The 14531-nt window shown below is 34.4% G+C and overlaps 5 protein-coding genes across 5 annotated transcripts; 2 read left to right on the top strand and 3 right to left on the bottom strand.

The window, feature by feature from the left end:
* The first annotated feature begins 111 nt into the window (after positions 1 to 111).
* Positions 112 to 1319, top strand: Tsp_09445 (amidinotransferase family protein). Its single transcript, XM_003371164.1, has 3 exons — positions 112 to 336; positions 450 to 635; positions 939 to 1319. The coding sequence occupies exons 1-3, from the start codon at positions 112 to 114 to the stop codon at positions 1317 to 1319; spliced, it is 792 nt and encodes a 263-aa protein (XP_003371212.1).
* Positions 1320 to 1682: 363 nt separating this feature from the next.
* On the bottom strand, positions 1683 to 2790 carry Tsp_09446 (E3 ubiquitin-protein ligase MARCH2). Its single transcript, XM_003371163.1, has 6 exons — positions 2759 to 2790; positions 2512 to 2580; positions 2238 to 2460; positions 1977 to 2189; positions 1784 to 1930; positions 1683 to 1709 (listed from the first exon to the last, which is right to left on the bottom strand). The coding sequence occupies exons 1-6, from the start codon at positions 2788 to 2790 to the stop codon at positions 1683 to 1685; spliced, it is 711 nt and encodes a 236-aa protein (XP_003371211.1).
* Positions 2791 to 2892: 102 nt separating this feature from the next.
* On the bottom strand, positions 2893 to 4877 carry Tsp_09447 (cuticle collagen dpy-13). Its single transcript, XM_003371162.1, has 10 exons — positions 4742 to 4877; positions 4485 to 4663; positions 4281 to 4428; positions 4077 to 4219; positions 3712 to 3760; positions 3584 to 3646; positions 3418 to 3513; positions 3209 to 3352; positions 3040 to 3168; positions 2893 to 2990 (listed from the first exon to the last, which is right to left on the bottom strand). The coding sequence occupies exons 1-10, from the start codon at positions 4875 to 4877 to the stop codon at positions 2893 to 2895; spliced, it is 1185 nt and encodes a 394-aa protein (XP_003371210.1).
* A 1224-nt stretch (positions 4878 to 6101) lies between these two features.
* Tsp_09448 (conserved hypothetical protein) lies at positions 6102 to 6550 on the top strand. The gene is made up of 2 exons (XM_003371161.1): positions 6102 to 6197; positions 6464 to 6550. The coding sequence occupies exons 1-2, from the start codon at positions 6102 to 6104 to the stop codon at positions 6548 to 6550; spliced, it is 183 nt and encodes a 60-aa protein (XP_003371209.1).
* Positions 6551 to 8712: 2162 nt separating this feature from the next.
* Tsp_09449 (putative DEAD/DEAH box helicase) lies at positions 8713 to 14508 on the bottom strand. Its single transcript, XM_003371160.1, has 16 exons — positions 14383 to 14508; positions 14209 to 14306; positions 14067 to 14158; positions 13236 to 13393; positions 13053 to 13106; positions 12488 to 12633; positions 12247 to 12393; positions 12105 to 12189; positions 11912 to 12018; positions 11582 to 11639; positions 11019 to 11237; positions 10517 to 10747; positions 10129 to 10357; positions 9193 to 10061; positions 8972 to 9106; positions 8713 to 8916 (listed from the first exon to the last, which is right to left on the bottom strand). Exons 1-16 carry the CDS (start codon positions 14506 to 14508, stop codon positions 8713 to 8715), a joined length of 2958 nt encoding a protein of 985 aa, XP_003371208.1.
* Between the last annotated feature and the right edge of the window lie 23 nt (positions 14509 to 14531).

Below are 14531 nucleotides of genomic sequence, written 5' to 3'. Positions count from 1 at the left end.
GCAAAACTCTATTCTCTGACAATTACCTTTACAAAAAATTGCTGCCTGTCATTAAAATAGCAAAATTACTTTTGCAGTTTGGCTGTTTTTTGCATGTTGCCAATATTGCAGATGTTCGAGGAAGTTTTGATGTGCCGTCCTGATTACTTTAAAGTAACTTATAAAATTAATCCATGGATGAGTGGCAATGTAGACGAAGAGTTGGCCATGGAACAGTGGCAATGTTTGAGAAGTGTAATTCAAGAATGCGGAAAAGCAGTATCCGTCATTGAACAATCGCCAGAATTGCCAGATATGGTTTTTTCTTGTAACAGTGGAATAGTAGTGAATGAAAATGTACGTTAAATTTCTCATATTGCTAGCAGCAAAGTATTTAAAACAAATCATTACAATATTTTGCTGCAATTTTTGTTAGTCTTGGATACATTTGAATAATAAACTCTTTGCAGGTATATCTGTCTAACTTTAGACATTCAGAACGCCAAGGAGAACGTCAGCATTTCAAAAATTGGTTCTTAAAAGAGGGATATGAAGTATTCAGTGACGATGAATATTTTTTTGAAGGTTGTGGCGATGCTTCATTTTCCTCAAAGGATTTACTTTGGGCAGGCTATGGCTTTCGTTCAGAGAAAGCGGTAAGAATAGAATTGTCGTACATGCACTGGACGTAAACATTCCCAATAAAATCTGGCTTCTATTCTATAGTGCATAATGAAATACAATCACGCATTTTAACGTTGATGCTTTGTAAACTAGCTTATTTATACATAATACTAAGATTGCAACGAAATACAAATAATTGTATTATGAAATTTGAGTTTCTGCATAATAAAGTGCACACGATGATTCCCTGTGTATACATATATATATAATCATCATCATACGCCAACTGTTCACTTGTATCAAATTGTAACTAATACTACTCCATTCCATTTTAGGTTTATGATAACGTATGCAAGTTGGGGGATTTTCGAAAAGTTCTTTGTGAACTTGTTAATGAAAGATTTTATCATATGGATGTTTGTTTTTGTGCATTGTCGTCAGATCTAGCTCTGTGGTATCCTAAAGCATTTAGCGAAGAAACACAAAAGCGTATGAAAGAAGAAATAGAACTGATTGAAGTAAGTGATGCAGATGCTAATAACTTTGCTTGCAATGCGTTAGCTGTTGACAAAACTATTATTCTTCCAACTAACTGCACCGATACAAGAAAAGTGTTGGAAAATTATGGCTATCAAGTTAAAGAAGTCGATATGAGTGAATTTATGAAATCTGGAGGCGCAGTTCAATGTCTAGTTCTGAAACTTTACAAATTCTAGAACGTTTGCTACACTTTTTGCTGTTAATCATTTGAATTGAATAGTCTACGAGTATTTTCTTAAATGCCGCTCTCTTTAAAAGAACGGCAAACTTTATATGAACTTTACTATGAGAAAAATCCACAGGACATAACTTTCCAATTTATATAAATAAAAATCTGAAAATTTGTAATCATAAAGAAATTCATTTTTAAAAACGAGAATATTTTCATATATAGACAGCATCATTGCAAAATCCGACAAAATTCAAAATATTGCAATTCTAGTGTTTGAACAGCTAAGACTGCTTATTCAGCATATATAAAATCAGTTTGTTTCTTTCAATGCATAAGGTTGACATTATGTTGTTTTGAAATTAATTATTTAGACAGAATTTTGCAAAGCAAGATCCTAAAGTATGAAATTATAATAATGAAAATAATGAAAAACTTTCCACTTACTGAATAAATAAAATTGTTGTTAACGTCATGCCCAACAGAATTTGAAGATAATATTTCTGCAGATGGTAGAAGTGGCGAGGACGGAGCAAATTTCCTTACAAAGTGAACTTTGACATTCTGATTTTTTTCTTGCCAGCTATAATAAATTTGACAGTGATATCGAAGCGTTACCTAAAAATCAATTTCATAAAATGCATTTTGAAAAATAGGAATCTACCAGTAGCCATATGAAATAAGTAAGAAGCAAAAACGTTGCTAGGCATATAAGACCAGATACTTCAACTGCCGTAGCGCTATAATTACCATAATATAAGGCACCAGATATGCACAGCCATATGCTCAAAATTGCTAGTGGAGTAAGAATCAAAAAGCACATAAAATCACTAATCATGTTGCGCATAATTAAAGGACTTCCAGGACTTTTTATGAACTACAACAAATCTAATACAATGGGTCATTTTCAACAACACAACTTTACTTGTGTAACACATTTGGGATGACGTTCAGTTGCAAACTGATAGTGGCATATTTCACATTTATCAGTATTAGAAATGGAAAGCCACGTTTCTAAACAGCTTGGGTGAAATAAGCCCATCGTTCCACGGCACTTGCACAATGATAACAAAGGCTCTCCTTTTGTTGGACTAGATAATTCACTTCCATGGCAAATCCGACAAACGGCTGGGCCATTATTAACAGAGCTGTTCAAAATGAAAGTAATATCAAATAGAAAAGAATATTTCTGATTTTACTGTAATTCATCTGACGGAGACCGCTGTACGTTTTTCCCATCACACGCAGTGGTTTCATATAGATCTACACTAACAAACTCTTTGCTTTTATCCTAAACGTAATATGCACTGGAAAAAGATTGTACAATATGTCCTTTCTCAATTTTTTTACCTCAAAATATGATTGCATCACAAGTTCATTAATAATTATTCATATACTTCTAAGTAGTAAACAGAGTGAGCATAAACTACAAGGGAAGATCTTTACCTGAGCCCCGTTTTCAGCCTATTCTTAGGCATGATTTGATAGCCTCGAAAAAGGGAATCGATTTGCATAGGGGTCGAATTTAATTTGGTCTTAGTCAATTGAGCAGGTCAAGTATCAACCGCCTAAGCATAATTTTATTGATTCATCAAAATATGCATCAGTGTTGCATCAAAAAGAAAAATAATATGCAAAATTAGCAAAATCCAATAATACTCAGTGCGATAGCCAAAAGCTGTAATCGTCAAAAGATTTAAAAATTTTTACATTGCAGTTTTAATTACGTCCATAAGGAGCTGGAGCAGATGGATCATGAAATACTCCGCCATCGTTTGCACAGTAAGTAGCACAAAGTCCAGGCTGTCCAGGTGGACCCATCATTCCTTGGGGACCAGTAAATCCTACACAAAATTCTCAAAGTGGCAAAAAATTATTTAAAAACCACAGCTTTACCAATATTTCCGGGCAATCCAGGAGGTCCTAGAGGACCTTTTACACCTTTTGGACCCATAGGCCCTTGAATGCCATCATTTCCACTAACACCCGGAGGTCCAGCTGGTCCGCTAGGTCCGGGCATCCCAGGTTCTCCACATTCGCCTAAAAAGTATAATTTATTAGCTTTATTGCCTTAGGTAAGCACTGCAAGGCTAGAGTTTGCATACCATGAGAAATTGGCAAGTATGGTGCTGGTCTGCCTGGCTCTCCGGGCTGACCATCTAAGCCTGGCACACCAGGCATTCCTTCCTTTCCGTCTATTCCTAAAAAAATATAAAGATAATATTAGAACTGCATTAGTGCAAACATCATTTAATGCAATTCAGATGTTACCTGCGCGCCCTGGTATACCATCAACACCATCTCTACCTGGATCACCAATTCTGCCAACATCTCCTATACAGTAAAGCAGTTAGATATATGTTTAATATAATTTTTATTCCACTTAAATTGTCGCTTACCAGGCAGTCCAACAGATCCTGGTGCTCCTGGTGGTCCAGCCGGGCATTGCTGTAATGTATTATTTTGTAATGTTTGCTATTTATGCAATAATTACTAAGTTGCAGCAGATATCTGCATAATTTTAAATATAAATAGGTGAATTGAACATTTTCGTTTAAAAGGCACTATATTCATTTTTATCTACATATATTAATATCTTGAAAATTTATAGATTTTCCGGTAACTTTTCTTAACAAGATGCCTAAATTTTAACCACTAAATTGAGTTTCAAAAATGAACGATATAAAAATGCATTCAATTATTGCAAACAGATAACTTTCTTAACTGTCATTGTTTAAGTGAATTATAAGCAGTTCCTACTTACTGGACATGGAAGTTCAACTTTTGCTTCGCAACTCTTTTGAGATATTCCAGGCATACCTGGTGCACCTGGCATACCTGGTCTGCCGTTTTCTCCATTTCTGCCTGGAATACCAGGTCTTCCAGGAAATCCACGTCTACAGCATCCTTTTAAAAATGTAAAAGTTATCGCAAACTACAGAAACATTATATCAGCTCAAAACTGAACTTGAAGGGCCATATTGAGCTCCGCCAGTAAAAGCACTTTCACCCCATGAAGGAACAGCAGCTCCATATGTGTGTCTTGCAGTTCTATTCAATGCGCTAGTGAAAGTTCTCAGTTTTCTAATATGATTTAAAATAATTTCATTTGATTCCTATAAATATGAAAAATTCACTTTTAGCCAGATTAAAACTAAAGCAGAATAATTACTTGACACCACATAGATTCTTTGTTGAATTTCTGCTGAGAATTGTAGATATAGGTGTACATAGCTGGATATGTAGTGCCTATAGTTGAAACTGCCAGAACGCTAAATAGCACTGACGTGTAAGCTACTAAACGGTATGCTTTTTCACGATTTTCATCCATGATGTGTGGCCGTGGATGTTCTATAATATTATGAAAATAAAACTCAGAACAAGACGTTTAAACAGAAAATAGCGCGTATATAGAAAGCGAAGTTTGACCGTGCAATGGCTGGCCTGTCTGTCCATTTATAAATTCCATGTCATCAGTGTGTCCGTTCGAATACTTTGACGCGATACAGTTAAATGACCGCTTGATGGCAGTGGTATGTATTCTTGAAGAAGTCAGAGTTGACATAGTGGTTTAGTGACGCGGTAAAGCGTAATTCAAACTATTGCCATGTGCCTGACACGAGGACAATTTTCTTAACTGACCCCTATTGCTTTGCAAATTCGCTCTTTTGTGCAACCAGTGAACATCGCTGTTCCACGCCGGCTTTTCCCATACGCTTATCATTTGACCGTGAATGAAGAATATTCATTTATTCCATTATTGATAAACATACAATGTCAGCCAATTGTAGAATTAATACTATTTTACAGAATGTTCTCAAAACTGATTATACGTTCAGATGTTTAGAACATTACAGTAAAATGAAACATTCGTTGAATTTGGAATCAGTGATTTTATGAATATATGTTAAAATGCTATTTATTATTTAAAATATTTGTCAAGCTGTTGCTGAATAAGTGTGCTTTTACAAAATGTAAAACTTACTTTTCTTACCTTAGGCATGACCATACAAGTACAGATGCAGCAATGTCAGCAAAAATATCCTATATGCATCGCTGAAAAATATGCATTAAAAAATAAATATCACCGATTCAGCTGAATGAATTCGAACTTGACGACAAAATATAGAGACAGTAAATTCAGATGATTTTAGCTAGTCGTTGACAAATGTTCTGTTTCTCATGAAATGAAATCAATGCAAAGAGTGGCTGGTTTTTATACGCACTTCTCCTTCCTCAGTTGAACAAGGTTATGGGTGTTTTTCTTCATTTTTATGTATAAAATGCTACGCATCATTCTTCATTAATTGCAGATTAATTTCAGTTGTAAATTTATAGCCGCGTCTTAGAAGCAACTTAAATAAGTGGCACAAAGTGTCACCGTACTTCAAGAGCACTGGTCAGTCCGATATAACATTATTTGAATAAAATTGCACATTTTGCTCACAAATCAATGCAACTTATCAGCACTGTAATAGCACAACAAAAAACTATCCCGGATGCTCCCGTAAAAATGTTCAAATATTCTTACATATTATGCATAATTAAAGTTCTAAAGAAATTCTAATAAAAAAAGAAAGAGAAAACAATATTCTAAGGCTATATTTTTTTTAATTTGTCACCTAAATCAAATTGTTTCATTTTTACAATTTCTTACAGTAATTAAAAAAGGATTACTGTACTTTTGTAAAATTTATTTTTTCATGTTCATCGAAAAAAACAAAAAAACCAAAAATTTAAATCATCATGCGAAAAGCTCATTGTATTATGAGATATTTTTAGATGTGGAATGAATATTAAGGATATGCCAACTGCTTGGAAGATAACACCATCAAGGTCGGCTGAAGAACAAATGCAGAACAAAGTGAAGCATGTCCGTTTGTTGGTAAAAAAGAACTAAACGGGTCAATGTTGCACAAAAATGAAACATTAAACTGTTGAAACGACATTGCAAAGGTCGGTGAAAGTGCTGGGCAATTTGAATAAATAGGAGGAAAAAAGAGGAATAAATTTTCAAATCAAAAGTCATTTGAAAGTAGTGAAAAGATATTTTATCAATCAAAAAAGTGCTCAAGTATGCAAAGGCAAACCGCTTTGACGAACAAAATCATATTAAAATATGTATCACCTTTTTGTTTCATTTTAATTTAGCACCTCTATAGTAGATCTTTTGCAGTTAATGAAGCTATTCAGTTATCACTGTCACTGCAAATGAACTGCACAATTTATTGTGCATGAAGCGGATGTGCTGTAAATAAGCTTTCTAATTCAGTAGTTTATTGAATAGAAAATTTGAAATTCAAATATGAAATTTGCATATTATATACAGTACACATTTTTGTTTTATTACAAATTTGAACGGAGAATTTGTCATGAACAAATTGAATACCTTATTACAAGACTTTCGCAATCCAAGCTACAAATAAATAAGTCATTTTATTTGCTTACTTGATTAACAATCCAACATTGTAAACATTCAAGCCATATTTTGCATATTTTTCTCATTGATTAGCGTACAGCTAGTTCGGATTTAAATATTTATTTGATGAACGTTTGATTTAAAAATTTACCTACACACTTTTTCACACCAGGTGTAAACTTTTTGCAAAACGTCAACAGATTAAACATAACTTGCTAACCTAGCTGCATAGTTGCCAGTACGACACGCAGTATGGATATGAAAGTAGGTTCCTCAGTCGGTATCCAGTTTGTAAGCAGTGCTTTGAAATTTACGGCAGACAATCCCCCTCAGGGAAAATTCCACAAGGAATACGATGCGTGGTTATCTTTTTAAACAGGAAATCGAAACGGAACAAGATTCACTGATCACCGAACAAAATTTGAGAAAGATGATGAAGGTCAGACAGAAACCATTTACCGAAATCAATGATTCATTTAAAAGTTTTGTGAAGGCGTGCCAGTTCAGGATTCACTACGTTCAAATGGGGAATTTTATGCATAATTCATCGTTGTTGCACCTGAAAAAATCCCACCCACCCTTTCATCCTTGGTCAATATGAAGCTGCAGATGTAGTCAGAAAGAAAATTGTCTGTGCATTTGAGAATATTGTCTTTTGAAATGAACGACTGTTAAAGCTGATGACTTCAATTAATTTTTTTGCATACAAACATTTTTAATACAACTGTCATAGATGATTTGCATTTCACACAGTTCATTGCATTCGTTTAACTTGTTAATCATTTCACAATTTTATTCAAATACAACTTTTTTTGGTTCGTTTGGTTTTCCAATTGACATAATTGACCACAAATAATATCGAACTAACAGAATAGTTTGGAATTTTTGTCAATAAAAATTTAATATTTTTCAGATCAAGTTGAATGATGAGCAGTTTGACCTGGTATTTATGCAAAAATGAAAATGACAACAGAGGACAAGTTATCTTTCTAATTTGCCCCTTCACTTGTATCCAATTTTAGCAATAATAATCAGCATCAAGTGACAAATGAAATGCGAAGCGTGCTCTAAATTTTATTGCGCGTCACCAAATCCAGACTTCACCTTGCAATATTCAAGGAACGAATCAACAGCATTTTAACATCATGTAAAAATTTGCAAAGTACAGAACAGCAGCAACAGCAGCAACAGCAACAACGTTACCGTTTCAAAATATTGAATAATAAGCAAAATAATTTCCATATTCTTCTCATTTCAAAAGTAAACTTTTTAAGCTTTTTTCAAAGTTATTGAATAATGTCAAAAGTTGAGATATCGAGTACAAACTTCATCAATTAGAAAAAAAATTCAAATTATTGTACAAATAACAAAATGAAAGCTTGAAATTATAAAATTCATCAACATATCGGTATGCATTTCATGGAACTTAATTTCCTTACAAAAAAGTTGCTTAACCAGGTATACTGTAACTAGTAAAAAAGAAAAGTAAGATGATATTTGAAAATGGTGCAGAAATACATGCTTTTTATGTATTTTGTAAAATATTTTTTGATTCAAACTTCGAACTGATTGTTATAATGCCAATTGAAGAAAGCATAGAAGCAGAAGAAGGAAAACGAGTAAAAATGAAAAATCCTTTCAACGCTTCAGCGTGGAATTTGTATTGATTGGATTGAATTTTCAACAGAATAAGAAAACGTTTGTTTCGTTCCTTTTATTTTCCATTCATAGTAAAAACTGATCAAGCAAATGACTGCAATTATTCACTATTCAGCGTGAAAAAGGAAACATTTCAATGTTGTTTCTCTCCTGGTACTTCTGCAAATAACAGTTGCAAGCAAGCTTTTCTTCTTCGGGTATAGCTTTTCAAAAATGAAACACTGACAAAGGTGAGAACACAAAGCAAAAAAAAAGCGCTGAACAGTCTGAATAAATAAATAAATAAATAAATATAAATACTGAACGAAACATTCTACGATCTTCACACGGTCAGATACAAACTATCCGTAAAAACAATATCACGCTTCAGTGAGTTCATTGTATCATCTAACAGAGTAGTCAACGTGGAATTGCCCATCAGCGAACTCGCAGTTTTCAAATCACGGCATAATTCGCACACACGTTGTATGCATCGAACAATCGCACCTTCCTGAGCATCGGTAATTTTCAACAGTTCTCCAAAAGGCTAAAAAGAGAATAAATAAAAATTGATCAAACAACAACAAAAATCGACAACTGACCATGCCAAGAGACCACTTCTGTATGACTTCCATCAAGCCGAAGTTCAGCTGGTCGTCAATGTCATCATCGACATCATCACATCTTTCACGCACGAGACGAATTCGTCTATCCATATCGCGGACCATATTCATTAGCTGTAAAAATACAAAACATGATCATTTGAACAGAGTTTTTTTTCTGCATATTCAAATTGCATATCCCAATGAAAAATGCAAATTACTTCGTGCAGTCTCGGTTCATGGAAAGCAATAAATTTACACTTGTACTGGCAGGCCGAGGCGCTTAAAATGGCTGCCACTTCGTCGGGTGTAACGTCGGCGAATTTGTTGTTCAACAGTAGCTGCGAATATAGCAGCGGATTCTGATTGATTGCACACGCAATTCTGCCGGGAAATTGAATAACATCACCATAGTCGATATACTTCATCATACGAAGCACCGCTCGCTTCTTTTCGTACGAAGGGCCTAATCTCAATTTAAAGCAGTCCACCTTTCTTTTCATGTCGTCCACTTCGGCCTGCTTTTCTTCAATTCGGTACAATTCGTAAAAATGTTCCCTAAATTTGTCGCAGCAGAAGCAGCGAAATTTCACCGCACTACTGCGCAAACGATTAAGATATGTAATGTCTAGCCGGGCGTTTCGCAATGAACACCATTCCAGTGGAACGCGCATCCGCGTCCCGTTGGACTTGTAATATTGATAAACGCCGTACAAATTCCTTATCAGGTCCAAAATAGCATTATTTTCACATTCGTTGTGCTTATTCTGGGATAGTCCCCAGTCGTCGAAAATTTGATGATTACTGACAGAAAATGAGGCGTTACTAAGATGCACAATGCTCGACAGAGAAAATTCAAGAATCGAATAATAGCGAAAATCCGGCTCGACGAGATTACACTCCAACTCGGTGCTGTAGAACAGAAATTGATTGCACCGCTCGTCTGGTGTCAATTTGTCATTTTTCGGTTTCAAATTTCTGTACGGGACGAACACTTCAAATATCCAATCATTTTTGTAAAAATGCTTCTTCAAAACCAACCCCAAGAGCCATTTGTCCAACAGCTGAACAACAATCACCATGCCTGGTTCTGTGAATGAAAAAGATATTAAAAAAAAATCAAATCAACAACTGAAGCACCAACAAATCGAACGTACCGATAAGTTTGGTCACGTTCCAAATTATACAACGCGCCACTTCATAACATTCTTCGGCAACGCGGTAAAATTTTTGGATATTCCCCTGTGAGCAGAGAACGCAGTTGGCAAATTGGGATTCGTTCTGTTCGGCCATCAACGTTTCGATACTTCTGTTCAACACCATGATGTCACGAAACGACAAATTTTCCACAAAACTTCGCATTAACATCATTTCAGGCGACAGCGGCTGACAACGAAGCAAATTCAGAATCATCGTAAACGTCACACGAAACTGCGATTCGATCCGTGGAGAACTTCCCTATTCACAACAACAGCCAATTCACACACACACACACATATATATATATATACAGTATTATTATAATTATAAATATAAATTACTAACCAAAATCATGGTTCTCAAATCACTAACGTGCGGTATTTTATCGCGACACAGCAAAATCACCGTGCCACTGGAGTCCAAACCACGCCTGCCAGCTCGACCGGCCATTTGGGTATATTCCCCAGGGTTTAGCAGGCGTACTGTGCGACCGTCGTGCTTGTCGATGCTGTTGAATACGACCGTTTTCGCCGGCATGTTTATACCCATGGAAAATGTTTCGGTTGCAAAAAGAACCTGCACGTTGAAGAATTATGAACAAAAGAAAAACAAATTTAAATTTCCCCTCCCCCACAACTTATCATATTACCCGAACACGACCTTCTTGAAACAGCATTTCAACAATTTCTTTCATCAGCGGTAATACACCGCTGTGATGAACTGCAATACCAATTTGACACATCTTCTGCAGTTGTGTCACCTATAGGCAAATTCAATCGACGAATCCATTATTAATGCATCGGTGTTAAAGAAGCAAATTGAAAACAAAAATCTCTTCGGTTCATACTTGGCGAAGTGTTTTATTGTTTGCACTCAGCTTAGAAATGGATTTTTTGAAAAATTTACGAATAATCCTTTTTTCACTAGATGTAGTCAAATCCAACGAAGACTTCAGCAACATCAGGGCCAACGTGTCACACACTTTCCGCGAAAATACAAATATTACCATAGGTAATAAGGATTTTTCTTTCAAATGCTGAATCAGTGATAACCACAAATTTTTCTCCTAAAAAATTACAATTCAACTTACACACACAAACACACACAAATATATATACATATATAAAATAATCATCCATCGAAATACAAAAAAAATCAACGCTTATTCTCTTACAAAATAAAATAACATATTTATATGGTGCATTAAAATATGAAACATGTCAATTTCATTACCGCCGCTCCGCTTCCAGTATAAGGCTTGTAAATATTTTTGTAACTGGTGGCTGCTTTTGAATTTTCCTTCTGTCGAACCGCATGATCAAAACTAAACCGCATCATCATAACTCCATTGCACAACAACCCACATTTACACTAAACTTTCTTCAACTTACTTTTCCGCCAAGAAATTACCGTCCTTATCCACAATTTGAATCTGAACATTCTTCGTAGTTCCAATATCTCCCAAATACTGAACATAAAGTAACTTTACAAATCAATTTTAAAACAGAAATAATTTGCTAAATTTTCCAAACCAAATGATGCTCCAGAGGAACTGGACGACTAGACGTCTTGACCACAAAAATCTTCCGCTGTTTAATTCGCCTATAATTCAAATCACATTATTGCAAGTATAAAATAATGGAACTTATTTGTTTTTTTTTTCTTTTTCTTTTTATCACCAGTTATTAATTCAAAATATTGCCAGTTTCCTTTACAATGTCAGGAAAAGCTGAAACTTACCCAATCCACTCTGCAAATTCCATCACATCCGAAACAGTGGCACTTAATAAGATCAATTTGACGTGTTTGGGTAGCATTATGATAACTTCTTCCCAAACAACACCACGCTACAGAAAATTACGTATTCAAAAAGAAAAACAGATTAATTTTCAAACAACAACGACAAAACACAAGAAAAAAAGGCGCATCTCACTTCAGGATTGTTCACATAATGCACTTCGTCGAAAATTACCCACTCCAATTCTCGAAGTACTTCTGATCCGTTGTAAAGCATCGATCTGATTGAAAAGCAATATAAAATACGAAAATTGAACAATTTCCAATCATTTCTTCACCTTAAAATTTCCGTCGTCATAACAATACAAAATGCATCCGGGTTCATTTGAACATCTCCGGTTACAATGCCGACATTATCGTAGTCACGTTTAAAATCTCTGTATTTTTGATTCGACAGTGCTTTTATTGGAGAAGTATAAATAACCCTACAAAGCGAAATAAACAACAACGGCCGATTAATTTGTTAGATATTTTTAATTTTCTCAAAAAAATTCTGCATGGAAACCTTCACCGGCTTACCGAGTCATATTCAGATGTGCAAGCGCAACGGCATAATCGGCCACTACAGTTTTACCTGCAGAAGTGTGAGCGGCTACGAATACACTTTCGCCAGATTCCAAACAAAGAATCGCCTGCTTTTGAAAAAGATCCAATTCAAATGGAAACTATAAGCATTGAATATCACTCATCCTATTATGCATGAAGAAAGTAAGCATTTTAAAATACAGTTTTAGCCATTCTCGGTCTCAATAATTCAAATGCCGCCAACGATTCTTCACTTTCCGTCCAGCTTGCATAATAATACGCTCGATCTTTATACAGCTCCTTAAAAAAGAAACACATAATATAATCTCAAGCAATTCCATTATTGGCATGCAAACGTTCAAAGCTTCATCGTTGTGTAGATGATTGTCGGTTACTATCGGCGCCTAAATTTAAACAAAAAAGGCATCGTTATAAAAAGAGTACTAAAAAAATATTCATTACTTCATTCTTTTGTGCTTTCGTTTCTTTCACAGTTTCCTCCTTCAAACAAGCAAATATTATTTAATAAATTAATTCGTTCCCTAAACTATTCGATTACTTTCTCATTTTCACGCTTGTCTTCAATAACCGTGCTTTCTGTCTTCTTTTCATTCTAAAAAGCGTAAAATTAAACCACATCACAACTGATTTGATTTATAACTGCGCAATACTAAATAAATTTTTAGCTTTGCTTCTTTACTTGCAAAATATTAAAAATAATTATGTTTTAATATACGCATACCGCTGGATATTCATTCAGTAAAACAGCTTGTTCATCAGATTTTACTACAGTAACTTTTCCTTCGTCATCACCGCTTTCTTCTTCACTTGACAATTCACTTTCACTGTTATTAAAGCTACAGCCACGAGATAATCCTGGCGCACACGTCAAATATTCTCCTGAAAACGCTTGTGCAAAAAATAAAAATTATCATTAAAAAAATAAAACCTGTATAATATACTGCATTGTTGTTTTTCGCTTTTGAATTCCTTTTTTGTACATCTTCCTCCATTCCTCCTAAATATGGAACACCAAGAAATTAAAACAGTCGACACAACAATTCAGTAGCTTAATATTTGCCTGGAAGAAAAGGAACTGATTGTGGATTGCCAAAAACTCCAGCTGAATTTCTGTTATACTCTCTTGTGAAATCCAGTGGAGGTGTAGTATGGCTATCAGAGTCACTTGGTAAAGGCTGCAAAAAAACCGATAATCTAATAACTTCACTGAATCTCAATAATATATTCCAAATTAACAATAATAAAAATTACGCTATTTATCAGCACATTTCATTGTCAGATACAAGAATTTATGCATGGGAAAAATCTTTAGGTTAAATGTAATATTATTTTAAATATTCAAAAACTGTAGAAATAGATCACTAAATCAACTATATTTTAAATAACATATGTAAACAACTTTCTGTAACAAAATATTACGCATCAAATTAAATTACATAAAGTTAAATAAATAAATTTACACAAAATATTAAATAATGCACGCTTTAAACATGTAAAATTAAAAAAATAATAAAAAAAGCAAAGCATACTTCAATAATATCAACAGGTGCACCTGTTCTGTAATCACGATCAACAGTCGTAAACGAAGAAACCTGTTCAAAGCTCGTATCGTAATATTCTGCAACTTCGTCGGCTTCCAAACAACTAATATATTCAAGATTAGTTAAGAAAAAAGAAAATTCAAAAGTCTATACCTCACAGATGAAACACAACATTCCTTCAACACTTCATCTATAACCAGTGCTTTAGCTTCAATTGTGAGCTCATGCTTTTGGGTAATTGAAAGCCACGACTGAAACGGATTCTTAAAATTTTCTTTCCCATTATTAATTTCCATAATCAACAGTGCTATAAAAATAAAACACTACCGCTTGTACTTTACTTTCACAGTGAACAACAAATATAACAATTAAACGCAGAACAATATTATTTTCGTTAGCACTTGACGCGTACCGTATTACAAATGTGATTTTCATGATAAAGTTTTCTTTCATGAAAATTATTTTAATAAAAAAAC

The sequence above is a fragment of the Trichinella spiralis genome (assembly GCF_000181795.1).
Source record: "Trichinella spiralis strain ISS 195 chromosome Unknown Scfld9, whole genome shotgun sequence".
Classification (NCBI taxonomy): domain Eukaryota; kingdom Metazoa; phylum Nematoda; class Enoplea; order Trichinellida; family Trichinellidae; genus Trichinella; species Trichinella spiralis.
The sequence above is the reverse complement of the archived record's forward strand: the minus strand, read 5'-3'. Positions and strand labels throughout refer to the sequence as shown.

What these genes read in the sequence shown, in the direction of transcription:
- Tsp_09449 (XM_003371160.1), bottom strand. Translation starts at nt 14,508, where the DNA reads ATGAAAGAAAACTTTATCATGAAAATCACATTTGTAATACGGTACGCG. An exon ending in ACAATAAAACACTTCGCCAA is followed by an intron (nt 10,748 to 11,018) that starts GTATGAACCGAA and finishes TTCAACGTGCAG; the next exon opens with GTTCTTTTTGCAACCGAAAC. An exon ending in ATTTGAGAACCATGATTTTG is followed by an intron (nt 10,358 to 10,516) that starts GTTAGTAATTTA and finishes CTTCGTTGTCAG; the next exon opens with CCGCTGTCGCCTGAAATGAT.
- Tsp_09447 (XM_003371162.1), bottom strand. Translation starts at nt 4,877, where the DNA reads ATGTCAACTCTGACTTCTTCAAGAATACATACCACTGCCATCAAGCGG. An exon ending in GACAGGCCAGCCATTGCACG is followed by an intron (nt 4,664 to 4,741) that starts GTCAAACTTCGC and finishes ATAATATTATAG; the next exon opens with AACATCCACGGCCACACATC. An exon ending in TGCTCCAGCTCCTTATGGAC is followed by an intron (nt 2,991 to 3,039) that starts GTAATTAAAACT and finishes TGACGATTACAG; the next exon opens with CTTTTGGCTATCGCACTGAG.
- Tsp_09446 (XM_003371163.1), bottom strand. Translation starts at nt 2,790, where the DNA reads ATGCCTAAGAATAGGCTGAAAACGGGGCTCAG. An exon ending in TCTCCGTCAGATGAATTACA is followed by an intron (nt 2,461 to 2,511) that starts GTAAAATCAGAA and finishes CATTTTGAACAG; the next exon opens with CTCTGTTAATAATGGCCCAG. An exon ending in ATCCCAAATGTGTTACACAA is followed by an intron (nt 2,190 to 2,237) that starts GTAAAGTTGTGT and finishes GATTTGTTGTAG; the next exon opens with TTCATAAAAAGTCCTGGAAG.
- Tsp_09445 (XM_003371164.1), top strand. Translation starts at nt 112, where the DNA reads ATGTTCGAGGAAGTTTTGATGTGCCGTCCTGATTACTTTAAAGTAACT. An exon ending in GAATAGTAGTGAATGAAAAT is followed by an intron (nt 337 to 449) that starts GTACGTTAAATT and finishes AACTCTTTGCAG; the next exon opens with GTATATCTGTCTAACTTTAG. An exon ending in GCTTTCGTTCAGAGAAAGCG is followed by an intron (nt 636 to 938) that starts GTAAGAATAGAA and finishes ATTCCATTTTAG; the next exon opens with GTTTATGATAACGTATGCAA.
- Tsp_09448 (XM_003371161.1), top strand. Translation starts at nt 6,102, where the DNA reads ATGAATATTAAGGATATGCCAACTGCTTGGAAGATAACACCATCAAGG. An exon ending in TGAAGCATGTCCGTTTGTTG is followed by an intron (nt 6,198 to 6,463) that starts GTAAAAAAGAAC and finishes ATTTTAATTTAG; the next exon opens with CACCTCTATAGTAGATCTTT.